The sequence below is a fragment of the Lynx canadensis genome, chromosome A2, assembly GCF_007474595.2.
Source record: "Lynx canadensis isolate LIC74 chromosome A2, mLynCan4.pri.v2, whole genome shotgun sequence".
Classification (NCBI taxonomy): Eukaryota; Metazoa; Chordata; class Mammalia; order Carnivora; family Felidae; genus Lynx; species Lynx canadensis.
In genome coordinates this window covers 104,057,636-104,083,049 of record NC_044304.2, presented here as the reverse complement: position 1 = coordinate 104,083,049, position 25,414 = coordinate 104,057,636, and the positions used below count along the sequence as shown (strand labels likewise).

At 35.5% G+C, this 25,414-nt stretch overlaps 1 protein-coding gene across 1 annotated transcript in view; it reads left to right on the top strand.

Annotated features, from left to right (window-relative positions):
• THSD7A (thrombospondin type 1 domain containing 7A) overlaps window positions 1–21,477 on the top strand; it is a 258,940-nt gene extending 237,463 nt beyond the window's left edge. Inside the window, exons 24-28 of the mRNA XM_032592420.1 lie at window positions 10,194–10,289; window positions 13,548–13,630; window positions 13,973–14,183; window positions 16,641–16,728; window positions 17,409–21,477. Of these exons, the coding sequence (XP_032448311.1) occupies window positions 10,194–10,289; window positions 13,548–13,630; window positions 13,973–14,183; window positions 16,641–16,728; window positions 17,409–17,493 (563 nt within the window). The 3' untranslated portion in view covers window positions 17,494–21,477. The remainder of the gene's footprint in view (window positions 1–10,193; window positions 10,290–13,547; window positions 13,631–13,972; window positions 14,184–16,640; window positions 16,729–17,408) is intronic.
• Window positions 21,478–25,414: the final 3,937 nt, after the last annotated feature.

The window sequence follows — 25,414 nt, the reverse complement described above, 5'->3', positions numbered from 1 at the left end:
GAGGGAGACACAGAATCGGAAGCAGGCTCCAGGCTCTGAGCCATCAGCCCAGAGCCCGACGCGGGGCTCGAACTCACGGACCGCGAGATTGTGACCTGGCTGAAGTCGGACGCTTAACCGACTGCACCACCCAGGCGCCCCACAATATCCTTTATTTAAGTTAAAGGAAACAAAGATAAACTACAAATCCACATCAAAATGAGAGATTTTTATTATATTCTTATCAATTGATAAATCAAAGTATTGGTAAGAATATGACATAACACATGAACATACATGTTTATGTGTCTATGTGTGAATGTATACACACATATAGAGCCATGCACCCAATATAAACAGTACATGACATTTTCAAAAACAACAGAGTATTAAAATGTCATACTTTGGGAACACAGAGGCAGTCTAAATGAAAACAAAAGACTTTATATCTAGTGTAGAACATAGGTCCTCTCCTTCCTGCTTGTCTTTGGAAACAATTAAAGAGTATGACAATTAATAGCAAATAGGAGCCAAAATACTACTTTTTTTTACTGAAAAGTTGGAGACAAAAGCTTGGAATGTTAGTGAAGAAGGCTTAGAATAAAAGCCAAATGGGCTAAATGACTTAACCCAAGAATTAGGTATAATTATGCACCTTGTCAGTTGAATCTTCCCTAATTTACCAAACAGATGAACCATCCCCTACGTCCTAGAAGGGTGTAGGTAATGAAGTAGAGAAAAGTCAGGGGTTACAATAAATGAAAAAGACCCAAGGAAAAATTTTTTCACCCCCAAATGACAACGAAATAAAATTAGAAATCAGTAACACAGCAATTGCGAAAGAAATGTCACCATGCACACAGCAATAAAAACTGGAAACGACACTTCTAAAGCGTTACACATCAAATGGTATGTGGGATTTAGCACAAAAGTACTTACAAGAAAACTTAAAGCCTGAAATGCCTAAATAGGGGAGTAGAAAAGATTAAAATGAGCTAAGCATTAAACTCAAGTAGAATGTAACTAATACAGATAAATATAAATTCAGTGAGATAGAAAACAAACAAAATAATCAACAACCAATAGTTGACCAAACTAACTAAATAGACCACCTCAAGGAAAAAATCAGGAAAAAAGAGCAAAATAACTACTACATCATATAGAGTAGAGTTTTAAAAATTATGACTAGAGGTGCCTCGCTGGCTCAGTCAGTTAAGCGTCTGACTCTTGATTATGGCTCAGGTCATGATCTCCGGGGCTCGTGAATTCAAGCCCTATGTAGGGCTGTGCACTGATGGTGTAGAGCCTACTTGGGATTCTGTCTCTCCTTCTCTCTGCCCCCCCAAAATGGATAAACTTAAAAAAAATAAAAATTATCAATAAATTTTCCTAATAAATATAGAAACTTCAAGATAATCTAAATTTTATAATTTATCAAGAATGATACAGAATCTAAACTATAGATTATGTAACTATTAGAAACTCAAGTGTATCAAATATTTACTTATACATGAAACAAACTAAAACATAAATGGCTTTGAGTTTTACCAAACTTTCTTTTTGTATTTTTATTTAATTTTTTAAAATTTACATCCAAGTTAGCATGTCATGCAACAATGATTTCAGGAGTAGATTCTTAATGCCCCTTACCCTTTTAGCTGATTCCCCCTCCCACAACCCCTCCAGTAGCCCTGTGTTTGTTCTCCATATTTAAGAGTCTCTTATGTTTTGTCCCCCACCCTGTTTTTATATTATTTTTGCTTCCCTTCCCTTATGTTCATCTGTTTTGTATCTTGCAGTCCTCATGAGTGAAGTCATACGATATTTGTCTTTCTCTAATTTCACTTAGCATAGTATCCTCTAGTTCCATCCACGTAGTTGCAAATGGCAAGATTTCATTCTTTTTGATTGCCGAGTAATACTCCAGTGTGTGTGTGTGTGTGTGTGTGTGTGTGTGTGTACCACATCTTCTTTATCCATTCATCCATCGATGGACATTTGGGCTCTTTCCATACTTTGGCTATTGTTGATAGTGATGCTATAAACATTGGGGTGCATGTGCCTCTTTGAAACAGCATACCTGTATCCTTCGGATAAATACCTAGTAGGGCAATTGCTGGTTCATATGATAGTTCCATTTTTAATTTTTTGAGGAATCTCCATACTGCTTTCCAGAGTGCATTCCCACCAGCAGTGCAAAAGAGATCCCTTTTCTCTGCATCCTTGCCGACATCTCTTGTTGCCTGAGTTGTTTATTTTAGCCATTATAGCTATTCTGACTAGCCTGAGGTGGTATCTCTTTGTGGTTTTAATTTGTATCTCCCTGATGATGAGTGATGTTGAGCATTTTTTCATGTGTCAGTTGGCCATCTGCATGTCCTCTTTGGAGAAATGTCTATTCATGTCTTTTGCCCATTTCTTCCCTGGATTATTGTTTTTTTGGGTGTGGAGTTTGAGAAGTTCTTTATAGATTTTGGATACCAACACTTTATCTGATATGTCGTTTGCCAATATCTTCTCCCATTCTGTCAGTTGCCTTTTAGTTTTGCTGATTGTTTCCTTTGCTGTGCAGAAGCTTTTAATTTTGATGAGGTCCCAATAGTTCATTTTTGCTTTTGTTTCTCTTGCCTCCGGAGATGTGTTGAGTAAGAAGTTGCTGAGGCCAAGGTCAAAGAGGTTTTTGGCTGCTTTCTTCATGAGGATTTTGATGGCTTCCTGTCTTACATTTAGGTCTTTCACCCATTTTGAGTTTATTTTTGTGTATGGTGTAAGAAAGTGGTCCAGGTTTATTCTTCTGCATGTCGCTGTTCAGTTTTCCCAGCACCACTTGCTGAAGAGACTGGCTTTATTCCATTGGATATTCTTTCCTGCTTTGTCAAAGATTAGTTGGCCATACACTGTGGGTCCATTTCTGGGTTCTCTATCCTGTTCCATTGATCTGAGTGTCTGCTCTTGTGCCAGTACCATACTGTCTTGATGATTACAGCTTTGTAATACAGCTTGACATGTGGGATTGTGATGCCTCCTGCTTTGATTTTCTTTTTCAAGATCTCTTTGGCTATTCGGAGTCATTTCTGGTTCCATACACATTTTAGGATTGTTTGTTACAGCTCTGTGAAGAATGCTGATATTATTGTGATAGAGATTGCGTTGAATATGTAGATTGCTTTGGGTAGTAGCGACATTTTAACAATATTTGTTCTTCCTATGCAGGAGCATGGAATCTTTTTCCATTTCTTTGTGTCTTCTTCAATTTCTTTTATAAGCTTTCTATAGTTTTCAGTGTATAGATTTTTCACCTCTTTGGTTAGATTTATTCCTAGGTATTTTATGGTTTTTGGTGCAATTGTAAATGGGATCGATTCTTTGATTTCTCTTTCTGTTGCTTCATTGTTGGTGCATAGGAATGCAACCGATTTCTGTGCATTGATTTTATATCCTGCAACTTTTCTGAATTCATGAATCGATTCTAGCAGTTTTTTGGTGGAATATTTTGGGTTTTCCATATAGAGTATCATGTCATCTGCGAAGAGTTAAAGTTTGACCTCCTCCTGGCCAATTTAGATGCCTTTGGTTTGTGTTGTCTGATTGCTGAGGCTAAGCCCTCCAATACTATGTTGAATAACAGTGGTGAGAGTGGACATCCCTGCTTTTTCCTGACCTTAGGGTAAAAGCTCTCAGTTTTTCCCCATTAAGTTGATATTAGCATTGGGTCTTTCATGTATGGCTTTTATGATCTTGAAGTACGATCCTTCTATCCCTGCTTTCTTGAGGGTTTTTATCAAGAAATGATGCTGTAGCGGGGCGCCTGGGTGGCGCAGTCGGTTAAGCGTCCGACTTCAGCCAGGTCACGATCTTGCGGTCCGTGAGTTCGAGCCCCGCGTCAGGCTCTGGGCTGATGGCTCGGAGCCTGGAGCCTGTTTCCAATTCTGTGTCTCCCTCTCTCTCTGCCCCTCCCCCGTTCATGCTCTGTCTCTCTCTGTCCCAAAAATAAATAAACGTTGAAAAAAAAAATTTTAAAAAAAAAAGAAATGATGCTGTATTTTGTCAAATGCTTTCTCTGCATCTATTGAGAGGATCATGTGGTTCCTGTCCTTTGTTTTATTGATGTGAAGAATCACATTGATTGTTTTGCAGATGCTGAACCAGCCCTGCATCCCAGGTAAATCCCGCTTGGTCATGGCGAATAATTGTTCTAATGTATTGTTAGATCCGGTTGGCTAATATCTTATTGGGGATTTTTGCATCCATGTTCATCAGGGAAATTGGTCTATAGTTCTCCTTTTTAGTGGCGTCTCTGGTTTTGGAATCAAGGTAATGCTGGCCTCATAGAGTTTGGAGGTTTTCCTTCCATTTCTATTTTTTGGAACAGCTTCAAGAGAATAGGTATTAACTCTTCCTTAAATGTTTGGTAGATTTCCCCTGGAAAGCCATCTGGCCCTGGACTCTTGTTTTTGGGGTGATTTTTGATTACTAATTTGATTTCTTTACTGGGTGTGGCTCTGTTCAAATTATCTATTTATTCCTGTTTCAGTTTTGGTACTTTATATGGAGTTTTACCAAAATTTAAAGGAATAAACAACTCCATTTTATGTGAAATCTTAAAAAAAAATTGTGTGGGGAAAAAAAGATAAGGAAAATCCTCCCTGCTCCATGAGAGTGTAGCAGTAAAATTAGTCAATAATGTCACCAATGAAAATAGATGTCAAAATCATAAAAGATTATCTAACCAAATCCTTAATACCATAATTAATCATGATGTAAGTCATACCAACAGAAAAAAAGTCATAGGATTATTCAATGTGTTGTAGAAAGTAACCTTAATTCACAATGAAAACTTCCAATTTAACTTGAACTCGAAGGAAATCACCTAATAAATGATATCTACAAAAACTAACAGCATACATGATAATATCAGGGAAAACATTAGAGACATTCCCTTGCAATTGCTAACAAAGCAAGGATGCTCACTATTGCCAACCTGGTAAAGAAGGTTCCAGCCCAAGTGTAATCCGAAGCTTAATAGTTGAAAGCAAAGAAATAATCGGGCACATTACTATGATTTTCACATTAAAAATTTTAACAAACAAAATAGAAAAAAATCATGATCATCTCAATAGATAAAGAAAAGGAATTTGACAAAATACAACACCCATTCATGATGAAAACTCAACAAAGTGAGTCTCAACGAAGGCCATTGATGACAAACCCACAGCTAACATCATACTCAGACAAGCTCTTAGTTGTTCACCATCAAGAACAGAAGTACAACAAGGATGTTATCCATTCTTACCACTTTTAGTGTAGTACTCAAAATCCTAGATGTTGCAATCATACAATAAAAAGAAAAGCATGCAAGTTGGTAAGGAAGAAATAAAACTGTCACTGCTTGCAGATGATGTGGTATTATACATAGAAAACCCTCCCCCAAAAAACTATTACAATAAATGAATTCAGTTAAGTTGCAGGATACAAAATCGATATGTAGACACCTGTTGCATTTCTATACACTAATTACAAAGTAGCAGAAAGGAAAAAAAAACCTCCACTTATAATTGCACCAAAAAGAACAAAATACCTAGGAATAAACTTAACCAAGGAAGTGAAAACCTGTACACTAAAAACAATAAGGCATTGATGAGACATTGAAGACTACACAAATAAATAAAAAGATCTATCATGCTCATGGATTAGGAAAAGATTGTTAAAATGTTCATACTACCCAAAGCAATCTACTGAGTAAATATAATCCCTTTCAAAGTACCAATGGTATTTTACACTGAACTAGAACAAATACTCCTAAGATTTATATGGAATCACAAAGACCCTGAATAGCCAAAGCAATCCTGAGAAAGAGCAACAAAGCTGGAAGCAGCACAATCTCAGATTTCAAACTATACTACAAAGCTATAGTAATCAAAAACATGTGGAACTGGCACAAAATTAGACACCTATATCAATGGAACTGAATAGAGAGCCCATACTTACATGATCAATTAATCTGGTACACAAGAGGCAAGAAGATACAATAGGGAAAAGACAGTTTCTTCAATAAATGGTACCGGTAAAACTGCACAGCTACATACAAAAGAATAAAACTGGACCACTTTCTTACACCACATACAAAAATAAACTCAAATGGGTTAAAGACATAAATAGAATACATAAAACCATAAAACTCCTAGAATAAAAGTAGGCAGTAATTTGACATTGGCCTTAGCAACATTTTTCTAGATGTCCAGAAAGAGAAACAAAAGCAAAAATAAACTATTGGGACTACACTAAAATGAAAAGCTTTTGCACAGAGAAAGAAGCTGTCAACAAAACAACAAAGGAACCTATTGAATGGGAGAAGATATTTGCAAATCATAAATCCAAAAAGGGGTTAATATCCAGAATATATAAAGAAGTTATACAAAACACCAAAAAAATCTAAAAAATGTGCAAGGACCTGAATAGACATTTTCCCCCCCAAGAAAGAGACACAGATAGATAGCCAACATGAAAAGATGCTCAACTAATCATCAGGGAAATGTAAACCAAAACCACGATGAGGTATCTCCTCACACCAGTCAGAATGGCTAAGAAATAAATGTTGGCAAAGATGTGGAGAATAGGAACTCTCATGCATCCTTGATGGGAATGTAAATTGGTACAGTTAGTGTGGTCAACAGTACGTTGGTTACTCAGAAAATTAAAATTACCATAACCCAGTAATTCCACTTCTGGGTATTTACCCAAATAAAAGAAAAACACTCAAAAAGACCTATGCACCCCATGTTTATTGCAGCATTATTTACAAGAGCAAAACAAGCTAAATGTCCATCAATAAATGAATGGATAAATATATGGTATAATACACACACACACACACACACACGTGTGTGTGCAATATTCCATTACTCAGCCATACAAAAGAATGTGATCTTGCCTTTTGAGACAATGTGGGTGAACCTAGAGGGTATAATGAAAGTAAGTCAGACAAAGATAAATACCATATGATTACTCTCATATGTGGAACCTAGAAAACAAAACGAATGAACAAAACAAGAAAACAGATACAGATTCATAAATACAGGGAGCAAACTAGTAGTTGCCAGGGTAAGTGATAGGCGAAGGAGATTAAGAGTTACAAATTTCCAGTTACAACGTAAATAAGTCAGAGGGATAAGAGGGAATATAGTAAGATTTTAATAACTTTGTATTGTGACAGATGATAACTACACTCACCGTGCTGAGCATTTCCTAATGTGAACAGATTTGTTTTTTTAGTATTTATTTATTTTTGAGTGACAAGGCACAGTGAGGGAAGGGCAAAGAGAGGGAGGGGAAACAAAGAATCCAAAGCAGGCTCCAGGCTCTGAGCTGTCAGCACAGCCCCACCCGGGGCTTGAATTCATGAACCATGGTATCATTTTTGAACCAAAGTGGGGAGGCTTAACTGACTGAGCCACCCAAGCACCCTGGCAATTTGAACAGATTTTTAATGTGTTATGAGATATTGACCCAAAAATTAATACAAAGAGGTTGAAGACCAATAAGATCCCAGAATTTCAAGAAGGAAAAAGTGGGAGAGATTAGGGGACTTACATGGCTTTTTTCAAAATTTATTCTACAGCATTAATAATTTAAAGAGTGACAAGTCAACAATAAAGCAATTAAACTAATGAATCTCAGGAACAAATTGTCATATATGGATACATGACAGAAATGAAAGTCAGTAGGGTAGTAGGTGGGTAAATAATGTTGCAATAACTTGTTACCCGTGTAATGTTTTTAAAATTATCTTTATCTCACACCATACATAAAATTGTTTTAGATAAATTATAGACCTGAAAGTGAAATAGAACTATACAACATTTAAAAGAAAATATAGGAGAATATCATTATAAACTCAAGGTAGGGAATAATTTCCTACATAGGACGCAAAAAGAACAAAAATGGGAAGGAAGAAAAATTATTTTAAATTAAAATTTCAATCTTCTACATAATAAATGATCATAAACAAGGCTAAGAAAGAAACTACAGACTTAGAAAATATATTTGTGAGGGCAATTAATTTCCAAGGATTAGTATCGACAACGACTGATCCAAATTTTCTTTTGTGAATTTTAGATACATAAAAGTTTGTATTAAAAATGAAAAGATTTAAAATAATCATAAACCAATTTTGTGTAACCGTAAATAACATACTTGCTGAAAAATAATTATTTTGCAAAACAAAAACAGTAACTTTGACAAGTATGGTCTTGTTTTACATTTTTGCAAATCTCTAATATCTGGCTTAAAGGAAGACAGGTGGATTCTCTACTTCTGCATTCAATCTGTTGCAGTCTTATTTTGGTTTATGTATATGAAGAAAACCCAGCTCTACTCACATGAATGTGTACTTGAAAAAGTACACACACACACACACGCACCTGGGAGAATGTCAAAGTCTCCCAGGTTCTCTACAGGATACTTTGAGAACTGCTATCCTAGAATAAATATTTCCCACAATTCAATAAGAAAAGGCACAGATTTCAGTAGGATAAAAAAATGGCCACAAGATATAAAGAAGCAATTCTCATAAAAGGAATTCTAAATGCCCCCAAAACATTTGTTACTCTTTAATAGCTTTAGTAATTAGAGAACTACAATTTAAAGTGACAATATAGGGGCACCTGGCTGGCTCAGTCAGTTGAGCATCCGACTTTATCTTAGGTGATGATCTCGCAGTTCACTAGTTTGAGCCTCCTGTCTGGCTCTGTGCTGACAGCTCATAGCCTGGACCCTGCTTCGGATTCTGTGTCTTCCTCTCTCTCTGCCCTCCCCTGCTCACACTCTGTCTCTCACACACACACACACAAAAGTAAGTAAACATTAAAAATTTTTGAATGACAATACAGCTTCCACACCCACCAGACAAACCAGAAGTTTTAAATCTGGCAGTTATCAATGTTATTAAAGACTTAAGCAATGATAACACTTATTCACTGCTGGTGGGTGTGTGGATTGTTGTTTTGGAGAGGGAAAAAAAAGTTATATTTAGGAAGGTTGCAGCCATCCATATGGTGATACACAGCAATTTCTCTTCTCGATGTTTACTCTAAAGAAGCACAAGGAGACTTGCAGAAGGTGGACCACTGAGGCATTGTACTAATAGCAAAAATTGAAAACAACCTAAAAGGCCATCCAGAGAAGAAATAGCTAAAAACAAACAAACAAAAAACTGTGGCATTTAGTACAGTGGAATTTTATATAAGCAGTTAAGTAAGACCAGAGCTACATTATAAAAAAATCACATAGAAATATTTCTTCTACAATACTGAATGTTTCAGATTGATACATACAGTATACTTTTAGAATTTTTAATAATCCAGTTGACCTTTGAACATGGTTTGAATCCTGCAGGTCTACTTACATGTGGATTTTTTTTAATAGAAATGCAATAACTATACTTTCTCTTCCTTATGGTTTTCTTTATTTTAAGCACATAGTACATAACACATATAATACAAAGTATGTGTTAACTGACTGTCTATCAGTAAGGCTTCCGGTCAGCAGTAGGCTGTTTATAGTTAAATTTTGGGGAGTCAAAGTTCTACACAGACTTTAGACTGCATAGGGGTACATGCCCCTAACCTCCATGTTGTTTGAGGACCAGATGTGCTGTATTTTATGGATATATACATACCTCATATAATGTATTATATTAAAAATAAAAAAACATGGCAAAGGAATGCATGTATCTACTTTAAAATAGTGGCTTTTGCTGGATAGATATGGAGGAATATCACAACAGGAAGAGGACCTAATAATAGGACATCACGTTCATCTTATTTTTCACTCCCCAACAGACAAAAGAAAACTAAAGCAAACATGTCTAAATGGTAGTATTTGTTAAAACTGCATAAGTAATTGAACATTTTTGTTATTATTTGCCCCTGTATGTAAATTTGATATTTTATAATACTTTGAACGTTACGTTATATTAAAAATCCAAGTTCACATCAGATATGACAGTGGACATAAAACATTAGTTGGGATTTAGGAATGTATCGGGAATTTTATAACATTTCTATGGTAATTTTAGGACAGTAACATTCGAATCATTTTTTGAGATGGATTCACCACTTTTCAGTTGTTTATAAATATGTTCCTAATATACTTGCCCCATGATTGTCCTTCTAGACAGCAGAATGCTTCTGTTCATGTTTCTTGTGTCCCTGCAGATGGACAGTGTTATGAATACAAATGGATGGCCAGTGCTTGGAAAGGTTCTTCCCGAACAGTCTGGTGTCAAAGGTCAGATGGTATAAACGTAACAGGTAAACCGCCAAATTTTTTTGGTTTTTGAAAGTCTTCCTGTAACACACATGCAGTTGGTTAAACAATTAAGGAAACAAAGATACTCAAGGTATCCAAAACATGTTTCGAATTCAGTAACTAGGCTATATGTAACTGGCGACCAATGACTATTTTATTTTTTAATGTTTCAATTAAATTCTCCCTCATCTAGCCATTTTAGACATTGCTGCACGAATTTGGTTAAAATAGTCTAATTCCAGTAAATTATCATAATTCTCAGGTTATCTTTCCTAACAATTTTTATATGTGAATAACTTAACACATGCTAAATATATAGATATATATTTTGTTTCTGGATCTTAGAGACCATATACATGCAGACCAAAAGTATCACAAAGGGAGTATGGTTTTACAAATCTAAGTATCTTGATACTTAGATAATTCAGAAATCTATGTTTTAGTTTTCCATTCATTAATAGGTAAAAATCTGTTGGCAAATCTCAAGCCCAGACTATCTGGGCAGCTAACCCACTCTGTCTCCACTCAAAAATTCTATACTCAAAGAAGAAATCCAAATGAAAAATCTTTCTGAAATGTCCCTTGACCCAAATAGACCCCCAAAGAGCTTCTCTAATCTGCAATTACTTCAAGTCTCCTTATCTAAACTCAGTAAATGCAAGGGATCTTAATGTCCCTATGAAGTAGCAAGAAACTTGGCTCCAGGTATGTACTGAACCACCTTGCAAATTTCCTAGGAAAAAAAAAACAAGGTTGGAGCCAGAACCTCAACCTTAAACATATGACCCAAAGATCTAAGATCTCTCCTTCAACAATTTATTTGTGTAAGTCTAATCTATAGAGATCTTCATAGTGCAGCAGTAGCATGAGTTTTGACAGTTAACTGCTTTAGGGGAACCTGCTGACTTACTGCCATCGTTTTGACCCTCTGGCAGCGAGAGAAAGTAATGTGCATTTGGGTGTCTGTGAGTAATGTCCATTTATAAATTTAGCTGTAATATATACATCAAGATAACAGGAACAGGAATCAATATGCTTTTTGGAAAGCATCAATTTTTATATTAAATTTTAAATTACCTGCATTTATTTAAACGTAATTACTTATTTCCTCCCTATGAAAGCTGGAACAGGATATCAAATTATGTTTTTGTGAAGGTAAGATTTTATACATGACAAATCTGTATCAAGAAACCATTGATAATAGCAACCCCCAGTGGACACATATATAACAAAGAAGAGACCCCTGCCAGGAAACTCTTTGCTCTCTCTCAGTATTAGGCAGAAAATGTTCCAACCACACCACTGTTAAGAGGCATATGGGGAGAAAGAGTCCTGGGAAGGGAAGCATAGATTTTCTAAATTTGAAGTCATTTATAGAGGTGGTACATTCGACTCAAGTGTTGAAAATGATGGTCTGCATTCTTTAAACTATTCAGAGGGGCTGTTGCAGCTTCCCCAGAGGGTCCTATTACTTCTCAGGGCTTTTTTCCAAATATGGATGCAAATAATATTTGTTTGCCTTTTCTTCTACATATTAAAAGCTCTTTTCTCACTAAAATTGGGGATAGTCCCCAATGTCAAGGTAAGTCAAATTTTAAAAGACTTACTGTAGAAATCATATGCTTACCTTCTTTTTAATTCGTTAAACTATTCCATTTCTTTCTAATACTCTTTGATACCAAAAAGCCAACATGTAAATGATTTGTGATAAACTCTGTATGCATTCTTCTTCCATCTTTTAGGAGTGGTAAGATTTCTTTATGAGAAATAGACAAGCATGTGAAGTATATTACCTACCTTGACTGCCTGCTTCTGTTTTATGAAGTTGTCCTTATTAGAAATCAAGATGTTATTTTCCTTTTTCTTCATGTGTTTAATGATAATAACTCAAATGTGGACATTTAACTGCAATTGCCTTGCAATGACTAACTGCTTTCCCATCACAATTTTTTTTTGATAAACAGTGTATTTATATTATTGAGAGATAAGGCAAAGAATTAACAATAGTTAGCGTTGATTAAATCCCAGGGGATGATCAGTTCCATAAATAAAGGAAAAAACTTGCTTTCCTAAAATTCTGTTCAAGTGAGCAAGTATGGTTTGAAACTCTAAGTTCCTTCCATATCAGCAATATGGTTTTTCTAGGACATCTGTTCCCATCTTAAAACCTCACTTTTAACAACTTATGCAGGCACACTCTACTTGAAAAGAAGAAAGAGAAGGAAGAAAAATCAGAGCTGCAATGTCAAGTTTAAACAATAACATAAATATACCTCCTAGTAGCTACAAGTGTTTTCTTTCCTCTACCCCCAAAACTCCTGAATTAGCAGGAATTGTAAATTTTCTCAAAGAAATACGCATTATTAAAGAAGAACATGTATGTGGTAGTCATGTAAATTAAAGAGACATCTCAAAGAATGTGACAACTATTTCTTTGAATAGCCAAGAAAAAAGTTAACTTTGAAGGAAAATTAAATCTGTTTTGTAATGTTGAACTGGGCCAACAGGGGGGACTAGGATAGAAATAGCCCTTGTGCAATTAGTGTTTTCAAAGCAGCAACTAAAAAACAAGCGCTTACTGAGCACCTGCTGAGTTCCAGGCTCTGTGCCATCTGCTCTGAAGAAGAACAAGAGTCTCTGGGGCACCTGGGTGGCTCAGTCAGTTAAGCATCCAACTTCAGCTCAAGTCATGATCCCACAGTTCTTGAACTTGAGCCCCACGTTGGGCTCTGTGCTGACAGCTCAGAGCCTGGAACCTGCTTCAGAATCTATAACTCCCTCTCTCTTTGTGCTTCCCCTGCTCATGCTCTCTCTCAAAAAATAAGTAAATGTTCGGGCGCCTGGGTGGCTTAGTCGGTTGAGCACCGGCTTCAGCTCAGGTCATGATCTCACGGTCCGTGAGGTCGAGCACCGCGTCGGGCTCTGTGCTGACAGCTCAGAGCCTGGAGCCTGTTTCAGAATCTGTGTCTCCCTCTTTCTCTGACCCTCCCCCATTCATGCTCTGTCTCTGTGTCAAAAATAAATAAATGTTAAAAAAATAATTTTTTAAAAAAATAAGTAAATGTTAAGAAAAATAAAAAAGAGCCTCAAGTTCCTGTATAAAGTGGTCAAGGTTAACCAACTATCTCACAATCAGTTGCTCTCAGAAAAATCCATGGATTCCCAAAGTGGTTCAGGATTCAAAGACATGTCTATACAATAGTGTATTTCTATCATTGCAAGAGATGCTGCTTGTCAATGTATGATTTTCTGTTCTGCAGGGGGCTGCTTGGTGGTGCGCCAGCCTGATGCTGACAGGTCTTGTAACCCACCGTGTAGTCAACCCCACTCTTACTGTAGTGAGGTATGTGTGAATTCATTAGGATAAATAAACTAGCTTCATTATTTCTCACCCCACTGACTCTTGTACAGTCCATCCCCCCCCCCAAAACGCATGTCTTGAGGCCTGCAACTTAATTTCTGGACCTCTCCGTTTATCAATGTAAATAATTCTGAATGTACTTGTTTCTGTTAGAATAATTTGTGTACAGTAAAAAATGTATGTCCTTTTTTATGTAATTAAGAGAGAAACTACATGTGGTAAACTTCCAAAACAATACTTCTTGAAAGCCTTCTCTTCAAGTCCTATGTGTCATGCTTTCAAAGATCACCTTATATGTGTAGAAATCCTCTTGTTCTCCTGCAGATGAGGACATGCAGTTGTGAAGAAGGATACACTGAAGTCATGTCTTCTAATGGTACACTTGAGCAATGCACACTTATCCCCGTGGTGGTGATACCCACTGTGGAGGACAAAAGAGGAGATGTGAAAACGAGTCGCGCAGTACATCCAACCCCATCCTCCAATAACCCAACAGGACGGGGAAGGACCTGGTTTCTACAGCCATTTGGGCCAGGTGAAGTGACTAGACAGTGTTGATGTAGAATCTCTTACTTATACATTTAACCATGTCAAAGGATTAAAAGAATGAGCAAGCATTTTCATATGAGCTATTAATTATTTCATCTGTACTCATTTATTCTGATACTGCCATATATTATGTTTTTACTATTATAAAGAAAGCACTCATGCTCAAAGTTCAGAGAAATGACTTTCTTCTATGGAAAAAAAATTTAGGATATTAGTTATTTTGATCTCAGACCTACATTTACAAGTATAATTACGATCATATTAAATAAAGAAATCTAACAGTGAAAATATTAATGAGGAAAAAAGTGTATTGTCATTCAGAACTGGAACAAATAAAACTGTAAAGACATTCAAGAATTTTTCATTTGACCACAGACGGGTAATAATTTGAACCTAAAATAGGAACATCAGTAATGCAGTGCTGTGCCAAGGGGCACTTGGTGGCCAGCCCAATTTCTATCAGCTCTTCCGTTTGATAAACTGAAGTAATCAGAACCTGTACTAGCATCAGATACAGAAGGGCAGGGATGGAGCCTTCCTGTCTAGATGGGATGATCTAAATTTGAAGACTGACCAGACCCCTGTCATATTAAACAGACATTCTTAATGTGTCTAGTAATGGACTTGAAGCCAATACAGGCAAAAGCTTGAAGGTCTAATAAAATGCTATCCCTACTCTGCATACTTTCTCTCCCCAGTTGAAATCAACTATATGCTTATTCCTGGAACTAACGCTGGTGCTTAAAATTGTGCTATGAAGGCTATATGGTAGGTAACATCATGATGGTGTTTCTTACACCAAGAAAAATTACTAGTTAGTGACCAAAGGAAATCTCCAGGCAAAGCCAGGTGCAGTCTACCTTATACTTGTTAGAAACATGAGAAAAGAAAGAATCCTCATAGCTAGCACATCTCTCTTTGGAATGTATTAAGTCAAAACACTTTCCCTTACTGGAGAATCATTATTAGGATTTTAAGTATTTTCAGTTTTGGAGTGAGGTAGCTCAAATACTTTGATTTAACCACATTATCCCTGCCTTGGTAAGGTTCTTAGCTGAAATACAATATATTTTGCAAAGCTGACTTGTCTTTGCAAACACGGGAAACTCTTCTCTCAGTATTCAAGATCGTGGACCAGCAAATGGCTGTTAGCAATTGTGACCTTGAATAAGAATCCATGCAGATCTCCTCAAATCAAAACTGGTTTTTAAAAAGAGTGTTTTAAGTTTAATATATAGCTTTCCTAAAGTGAGTACTTTAGTATATTAAAAAGGTTTATGTTCTTAAAAAGTACATTTAGGCATTGTTCTTGGTTTTTGAGGAATTCAAAGATTATTTGTTGAAGAACTCTCAGGGCAGATTTTAAACCAGTGTCTAATTTTTTAAGTCTTTAGAATTGAAAAGAAGGCTATTTAGAATATTAACAGATTGTTTCCAACTAATGGACCCCCTGGGTTGATCCAGCTTCAGGCAGAAAAAACATTTGTTTTTGATGCCTTCCAAATATTAAATAAACCAGAGTGTCTCGGAAGTCCATTTGCCCAATCTATAATTTTTGCACCAATAGCACCTTTAATTTTATGTATGCAACAGAAAATATATGTTGATGTGAGTTTCAGATTAAGTTAGGTAAGGTTATTAATACTATCTTCTAGTTGAAGTTTATTCTCAACACAAAACTAAGAAGTTCAAAGAAAATAAGACCAGAAAACCAAATTAGGGAAGTTCCTGTCTTGCCTAATTCCATATAATAGAAAAGTTAGAAAAAAATTATTCAGAGTTAAAAAGTTATATGTTATAATCAAACTTGGCTATTTTCGCAAATGATGTTGTCAAATGAACCTTAAAATACAGTGTAAGTGTAAATTAGATAAAAGATTAATTCTAAAAAAATGTTGAATAGATTCACTTTCAATTCATCTAGGGAAAAAAAAAGGCTAAAGTGACAAAATTTATGTTCAAATACCTGTCTGCATCAACCCTAAGCTATTGGACTTTCTTGAAATTGCCTTATTTTTCTTCTTGTAATTGCCATTCTTAGAGTGAAAATCAGAACAAAATGTTTATTTAGCATTACACACATATTTGATTTGAACTAAAATTTAGTTAAGCAGCAGCAAAAATTTAGGCATATAAACTTGAAATCTGAACACAAATTTAATTGAAAACATGATTTCTTTGCCTTTCAAGTCTCATTGATAATTTACCTTTAATGAAGCAGCATCTAACTCATAGTAGCAGCGTTGCATTCATCATTAACTGTGCCTAAGCAATAATTCATTTTGTTTTGAAACAATGTGGTCATATGTGGCTGGTCATTGGTCATAGTTAAAGACTGTCTCATATATATATATATATATATATATATATATATATATATATATAAATATATAATCACACACCAAACTAATGTAAATTAATGACTAATATCCATTCTTCTTAGATGGGAGACTAAAGACCTGGGTTTACGGTGTAGCAGCTGGGGCATTTGTGTTACTCATCTTTATTGTCTCCATGATTTATCTAGCTTGGTGAGTAACTATTTCACAATCTAAGGGGGCACAACAATCTATTTCAGCAAAAATACTGTCGGTTGACCATAACACAGGAACAGCAAACTATATCAAATAAGTATTCCACATTGAGTGTTCGTCTGCAATTCTAAATAAAAATGGCTTCTGTCATAGTTGGTCTAAAACCTACCAAATCTGAGCCGTTTGAAATCTGAAAATGAGCCAGAGCTGCGCCAGGTCATCTTAAGTGTGTTCTCCTTGGTTCTGCAAGAGAATACTGCTTCATATGCTTACGGTGAACTCCAGACTGATCCTCAGTTACCACTGGAGGAAGAGATTATGGTCATACCTAATCCGATTCAACTACCTTTTTAAACATATATTATAAATTATGTATTATTTACAAAGATTTCTGCTCAAATATAAATGACTATACTACAGTATTTCCATTGTTAGTACCAGAGGAATTCCATTTGATAATTCACTTTTATAAGATAATAAAATACGGGAGGAGTTCTTTTTCAATTTTATTCAGACCATACCTAAGAAATTCAAAGATACCAGAGTATCCAATTCTAAGATTGAATTTAGGTCATACAGGCAATTAGCAACTTTATCAATACATTTCAAAGTTTGTCATTTGAAACAGTAAAATTTACAAATGATTCTTTCTCCTATTGTTGTTGTGTTGTTTACAGCAAAAAGCCAAAGAAACCCCAAAGAAGGCAAAACAACCGACTGAAACCTTTAACCTTAGCCTATGATGGAGACGCAGACATGTAAAATATAACTTACCCTGGCAACAACCAGTTTCAGATTTCTGACTTTGCAGTAGACATCCAGAAGCCACAAAGCTCTTCATACTGTGTGAATTAAAATGCAATGTAACTTTTTAAAAGAGCATCAAAGAAAGGAGTGAAAATCACAGTGCCATTGGAGATATTAAGACAGTACCACTTACAAAAAAACAAAACAAAACAAAAAAAAAAAAAAAAACAGCCCTGAGAATTCTAGGAGTTTTAGTTGAATACATGCTGCATTCTAAGTTTTCTGTGATCTTTTCTGAAATCTACGAACTGACAGTTCACATTCATCTCTAAAATATGGTTGTGGAATTGTTCAGTTAGGATGCCTGATCCAAGCCTCTGTCGGCAGTGTTAACCCGTAACAACATTTTAGCATGAAGAGTTTATACCAAGATCTCTACAATACTATAGTGAAGCATAACAACATGTATACGCAATTGAATGATACACATTACTACGTCAGACTATGTACTTGTTAATAAGCAATTTTAATGGTGAATAAAAGATAAGCTCTAAGCGGAGCAGAAAATCCATTGAGTAAATTCAGCATCTTGGTCGTTGATGATAGCTTTCATTAACCTGCATTTCAGAGGCAAAGACTTTCTTCTAAGAATTAGTTCGTGTCTTTCTCCAAAATACGAATGCTGGACATGTACTAGGATCTTAGAGAAAAAAAAAAGTCCTCAAGTTCAGTATTTTATAGTGGTTATTGTCTGGAAAACTTATTTGCTTGTGTTAATATATTTCTACTTTCCCTAATTTTCAAACTGGTTGCCTGCATCTCTTTTGCTATATGGAAGGCACATTTTTGCACTATATTAGTGCAGCATGATAGGCACTTAACCAGTATTGCCATAGAAACTGCCTCTTTTCATATGGGATGAAGACATATGTGCTCAGAGTGTCATGGAGACATTTGCAAGTTCTTGTATTCTAAAGAGTACAAAGTTCAGTTTGGATGGCAACAGGATGGAATTCGCTATTACATCTGCTGTATACACTCTTCCTCATTGCTGCAGCCATTGCGAAATCAACCACATGGCAGGGATTTAAATGTTCAAATCCCGAACTCATTAACCTTTCAAAAGATGGATCTCTCTAGTTGGTTTTTAATTGTACTTTGAAGGCTGTTTATGACTAGATTTTTATATTTGTTATCTTTGTTAAAAAAAGAAAAGAAAAGAAAAAAAGGAGCTGGTTGTCTTTTTAATTTTGAGCAGATGGAGAAAATAAGGTCTTGATAATTTTTGTAACTACAAGGAATCAAAATTGTGTGTTGACTCTTCTTTTTCCTGATTCACATTCTTCGTTTCATGTCAAATGTATCCATGGTTGTGTCTTTCTTACTACTAAAATTTGAGGGAGTCTTTGTATGATTTCAAAAGCTAAAATTTTCAAGAGAGAATAAGTGTTTTGCCCAGGGATTTGTTAAATATCTAGACCAAGGGTCGCAAACTTTTTCTGTCAAGGCCCAGATAGTAGAAATTTTCAGCCAGGTCTTTGTCACAACTTTCAATTCTGTCATCAGAAGAATGCAGGTGTAGACAATACACAGTACATAGAAGAATGAACACGGCAGTTTCCCTAGTAAACCTCCCATTATAAAGACAGTCATCAGGTCACATTCATTTGCAGGTTGTGGTTTGCTGACCACTGGTCTAGAAGTTTTTTCAGTGCTTACCTCTTAATTGTGTCATCTTTTGTTTTCATTCATTTACCTTAGAATATGAGAACTGTTTAATTTCAAAAGTGAAAAGGAGTCATTCAACTTTTTCACTGTTTTGGAAGTAGTTGTATTTTTCAGAGATGTAGCCCTGGGAAAGGCACAGTGAAGTACTATCTATCTGATTTGGTAGACTTCTTGTGTGTGAAAAGAAAATTCAAAAGGTGCCATTAAAAAGCAATTCCATTTTTCAGGCAACATTTACTGCAACAACATTTGGTAGAGGGGAGGACATTAGGTTTTCAGGTCTTTTAAAAATTGTATAATAAGCTATTTTATCTTAAACATAGCTGTGTTGCTATAAAAGTGGTTTAGACTAGGTGTTTTACATTCATAGTAGAGTTTGAGCTCCCCCTGCTGTTCATTGGATTATTTGCAACGATTACAAAAAACATCAGATTATCAGATGTTGTTGCCTCAAAAATTAACAAATTTCTACCTATTTCACTAAGAATTAAATGTAGAAAGCACTAATTCCTTATTAAACATTCACTGTATTAGGCAAAGCAAATCATTTAAAAGCAAATAGGTGGTCACAAAGATGAGAATTTTACTTTAAATCAAAGATTTAAACAAAAAAAACTCATGAAAACAAATTCCATTGCATCTGTCTTATTGAAGAGAAGGAATAAAAATCATATGATTGTTCTAAAACTGTGATCGTCAGTGTATGCACTCAGGGGTCTTCCAGATAATCCTCAAGTTGATCTCTTTGAATAAAATGAACTCCATTTGTACAAAATGGTTGAGAAATAATCTGCAGTTACTTGAATTTAGCTAACAGCCTTATAAAACGCGTGCAGCACCTACTAACTTTGAAGTTACTGAATAGAATAAAATAGCATTGCACAAAAGCTATACTTCTGATACTGTAAAAGGTCACTAATTCAGAAGGCAGATCAGTATCGTGTAACCCATATATTAAGAATTAATGAACTGATCAAAATTAATTTTATGAAAATACATTACTTTATTCATAAATTAGTTACATTTTACAACACTATATATATGAAGGAGACTGGGTTCAATGTGACCTAACACTAGGGAACGTATTGGAAGTTCACTGTTAGGATAAATACTGGGTGGCCTCTTGTTACAAAGATGGAAGGCAAGACATGTAGCCAGCTGGCTATTTTGGACAAATGAAGGTTACTATATTCATGTTTACAACATGAAAATAGCCTTAGTTTTGTTCCTGGCATGAGGCAATAATGAGTGAAGTACGTTACTGGAATGTCATAAATATTTTATTCCTCCTGTTCAATTCTAGCAGTTCAGGAGGGGGATATACTAGTAACTGGTCCATTGACACTTTTGCCTTACCAAAATGACCTGTGAGCCCACAAAAGATTTAGAACTACTGCTCTATAAACATGAAGGTCTGTTTGGTTTAAAAAAAAAGAAAAAAAGAATGACACAGTATTATACTATTTTGTTGGATTGTTTCAATAGAAACCACACAAAATTGGCACAACTGATCTCTCTTTAGAGGGTGATTTGCTTCTTTATCACTATCTAATCTAGGATATGGACCAGAATTCTTATTTGAAAGCCTTTTTGAAGACACTATAGTGTAGCTTCAAGCTAATTTAGAAAGGAGTGCATAGAAGCATGCTCTTAATTATAACAAAGCACAAATCACTTATGACAAAACAAATACTTCTTGAATTATCACATGTAAGATACTCTGCTAGACACTGTAAAACAATTAGTCATGACTTTTGTATGGAAGACATTCAAAAAAAAAGGAATTATGTTTAATGAGTGAAGAAGTTACTTAAATCACCCTTTACTCGATTTGTCTCTAGTGTGAGATTTTTACCTTGTGTAATGTCCATGTCTCAGGCCATGCTGTTAGGCTTTTGCTGTAACCCTCCTTTGCCCTCAGGTAGGTGGCAATGCTCATTGTGGCTTAATCAGAACACTGTTAAGTTCCTGGACATTCCAAGATAAAGCCACATATGCAGAACTTCTTACAGGAAGTAACATCTCTCAGTAACCTCCTCTAAATCTCTGTACTCATTGCTCCTTTATGATCATTTTCTCTGGTGTCTCTCTGCTCTCTTAATAACAATGTTGTCTACTTTTCTCAGAACCGCCATCTACCAATGCATGCTCAAAGTGTTAAGTAAGGGGGGGAAAGATGAAGCTATTCCTTACCTATTACAGTCCAAGTGTCACTTAGAGTGTGAACATCTTGATTCAAACAAAATGTAAGATGTAGAAGACATACCCCCCTCAAAAAAAAAAAAAAAAAGACTTTCTGTAAAAATGTCAATTTCTATTCTCTTAAGTATGACCCAGTTATCTCTTCCTCCTCCTCACCTCTGTGCTCATGTCCCACCCTGTTAAGAGAGGAAGGCAGGCCTGTACCTTACAGAAAGGAGAGCCCCTTCTTGGGCTCAGTGGGAGTTTGAATAGATTTGTAAGAATCATGCTTCCAAAATCATCTGAGATGTATGTGTAAAAGTATTGCCAAATTCAAACGTGTTTCTTGTTCTATTTCCCACCAAGTCCGAAGGTGTTGAAAGGGAGAGCCGTACAGGAAAGAATTTGTGAAGAATCTTGTCAGCAAGTGAGCTTTCTTAGGTCTAGTTTACATGTGAGAATACAACATCTGCCTGTCCCACCTGGTCCCATCTTCAGGTAGCCATGACTACAGAAGAGGATTTCGGCCCCTTAAACTGGAGTGTGGGCCTAGCAAGCATGACTCTTCATAAAAAGGATGTTTTGCAGTGTGATTATGGTAATTCTCTGTCTAGCAGGGACACTGAAAATGGTTATGTCTACTTTATTGAGTAAAACATGCTAAGTGGATAGAGTTAACGTTGTAGTTTTATGTTTTCATGCTTCTACCCAGCCAGATCTGAAAACGAGCAGTATACAAAAACTTTTAGTTTGTGGCAGTCATGTTTTCAGCAATCAAAATCTCTAGTCTATTTAGAATGTAAAACTGTCAGTCTTGTGTTTCGTAGACTTTTTTTTCTTAAAAGCAATAGTTTCTAGAGCATCTACTTTGAAACTTCAATGAAATTTTCACAACTATTTTTCAGCAATCTATGTGTGTTTGTTTTTAAAGAGTTAACATTAAGATCCCCTCTCTGGTACTTTTTCCTGCCTATTTGTAGCACAGAGATTTGAAGAGATCAGTATCTGTCATTGTAAAATATAACTTTATTAAATTTGCAATATGTCTTTATATAAATTATAATCCCCTAAGTGTTTTTTGTTAATTTAATTACCTGAATATTTATTTTGTTTAAATAAGGAGGCAGCTGTCTAAGAAGTTTTTGTTAATATTACTTTGTAAATTGTGTAATGTAATTTATTTTAAATTATGTACATTTCTTTTTTAATGCACAAGATGTCTATGTACAATTACAGATTTGAAAATAATGTCACTAGCTTTATTCAGTTAATACAGATGGCATGTGAAGATGTAATATGCTTTTTTACATTTTCATATGGGTTATTTGTAAATACGTTGCCGACAAACATAAACATGGAAATCATTTTCATTCTACTCAAGTGTACTTTTTAATTTGCATCATTTGCTGCTCATAGGTGGGTTAAAATATATATATATATTTCAGTGAATATCCACTTTTACTGCTCTATTGCCTGTTCCTGAATCTTTTTTTTTTTTTTTTAATAACTCTAGTGGAGAAAGTTCAAGAGACACAAACCTTAACTTTAAAAGTCTGCTGAGGCCACCACATTCATCATTGTGGACAAATGACCTGTTGGTGTCCAGTCAATTAAAAGAGCACCAGCAGAGGATAATAAGACACTCTCGAACAGAGTGCAACACTAACTGCCCCCTCAGTTGGAAGGCACATCCCTCCCTGTGCCTTTCTCCTTATGTCTACTAATAAAAGACCAAACCTATCAAACAAGGTAGGAGGTCACACATTAACAAATTATGATTCCCCCAGTTTCCAAATTAAGATGCGCACATTCACAAAATCAGAAAGGGATGTGTAAATTACTGCCAGTGCAGCTAGGAGTTAAAACATTTTCTGAAATAGCTGTTTGCCGCAATATAATTAAGAAGGGAACCCTTAAACTTCATATATGATACCCCTCAAAATATGCAGCTAGCCTCAAGTACTTGATGGAAAACTCATTTTCAGTCTCCTTATATTCCATATTGTTCATGACAACTGAATCTAAATGAAAACATGTTTCAATCACCCAGATAATTCTTTTTTATGTATCTAGATATGCAGTGTCAAATTACTAACTTCAGGTTTTATGTTGCAACTCCAGTTTATGTCCTGCAAACACAAACATGAACATGACTGGTCTATATTCCATATTTGCTTCTTCTAAGTACCTAGTGATTTCTGTCATTAAACTCCGAACATACTCCAAAGAAAAGCCAACACACACTTCAAAGTACAGTTCACATCAGTGTCCATTACTCTCCAAAGATACTAAGTACATACAAAATGTTTAAATGCAGTCATGCTTTCTATTATTGCAGGGTTTTTTTTTTTTTTTCCAGATGACCTTCCCTTCCCCTTTCCACCTTACTCCATAGCATCTCCCTGCTAAGGCAGCCTGATTTAACAATCTGATGTGGGTCCTGCCATGTTTTTCTTCTTGATCATATAATCTTCTAAGTATGATGCGAACAGGGGAAGGAAGAGAGAAAGAGAAAAATGGGCTGAATTTAGTAGATACAATAGAAATCGGTTTCCGTTTTTTATGTATTACTGTTTTCAAACAAGTAAAAAGGCCTTTGCCCCCTCCCAAATTTCATCAACACCTAAGGCAAATCTCACCATTTTTTGGTCACAATTTGAGTTATGACAAGACCCAAATCCATAGAAAATACTAAAGACTCCACAAAAAATTATTAGAAATAATAAATGAAGTCAGTAAAGTTGCAGTATAATACACAAAAATCAGTTGTGTCTATATACAAAATAGCAGAAAGAGAAAGAAAACAATTCCATTTACAATTTCACCACCAAAAATAAAATACCTAAAAATAAACCAAGGAAACAAAAAAACCTACATTCTGAAAACCAAAATAACATTCACTGAAGATGACACAAATAGGAAGATATTCAATGCTCATGGCCTGGAAGAATGAATATAGATAAAATGTCCATACTACCCAAAGAAATCTACAGATTGAATACAATCTCTATGAAAATACCAACAGCATTTTTCACAGAATAATTTGTATGGAAACATAAAAGACCTCAAATAGCCCAAGAAATCTTGAGAAAGAACAAAGAGGAGGTCACAATCCCAGATTTCAAGATACAGTATAAAGTTGTGGTAATCAAAATAACATGGCACTGGCACAAAAACACACCCATAAGTCAATGAAACAGAGCCCCCCCCCCCCAAAAAAAAAACCCACACTTATAGGATCAATTGATCTAGGACAAAGGAAGCAAGAAGATACAATGGGGGAAAGACAGTCTCTTCAGTACATGGTATTAAGGAAACTGGAAAGCTACATGCAAAAGAATGAAACTGGACCACTTCGTTACATCATCCACAAAAATAAACTGAAAATGGATTAAAGACCTAAATGTGAGACCTGTAATCATGAGACTCCTAAAACAGGTAGTAATTTCCTTGACATTGACCTTAATATTTTTCTAGATAGGTCTCCTGAGGCAAGGTAAACAAAAGCAAAAATGAACTTTTGAGACTATACCAAAACAAAAGCTTTGGCGCAGAGAAGAAAATTCTCAAGAAAACAAGACAGCCTATTGAATGGGTGAAGATATTTGCAAATGTTATATTCAATAAGGGGTTAATGTTGAAAATATATAAATAACTTATACAACACCAAATAATAATAGTAAGATTAAAATGCACAAAAGACATGAAAAGACACTTTTCCAAAGAAGACATCCAGATGGGTAACAGACACATGAAAAGATGCTCAATACAACGAATCATCAGGAAAATGCAAATTGAAACCACAATGAGATTATCACCTTAACACTGGTCAAAATGGCTAGACTCAAAAAATAACAAGTGTTGGTGAGGAGGGGAGAAAAAGGAACCTTCATGCACTGTTGGTGGGAATATAAATTGGTGCAGTCAGGATGATAAACACTAGAGAGTCCTCAAAAATTAAAAATAGAAATATGACGAGTGCCTGGTGGCTCAGTTGGTTAAGTGCCCAACTGTTGACTCTTGATTT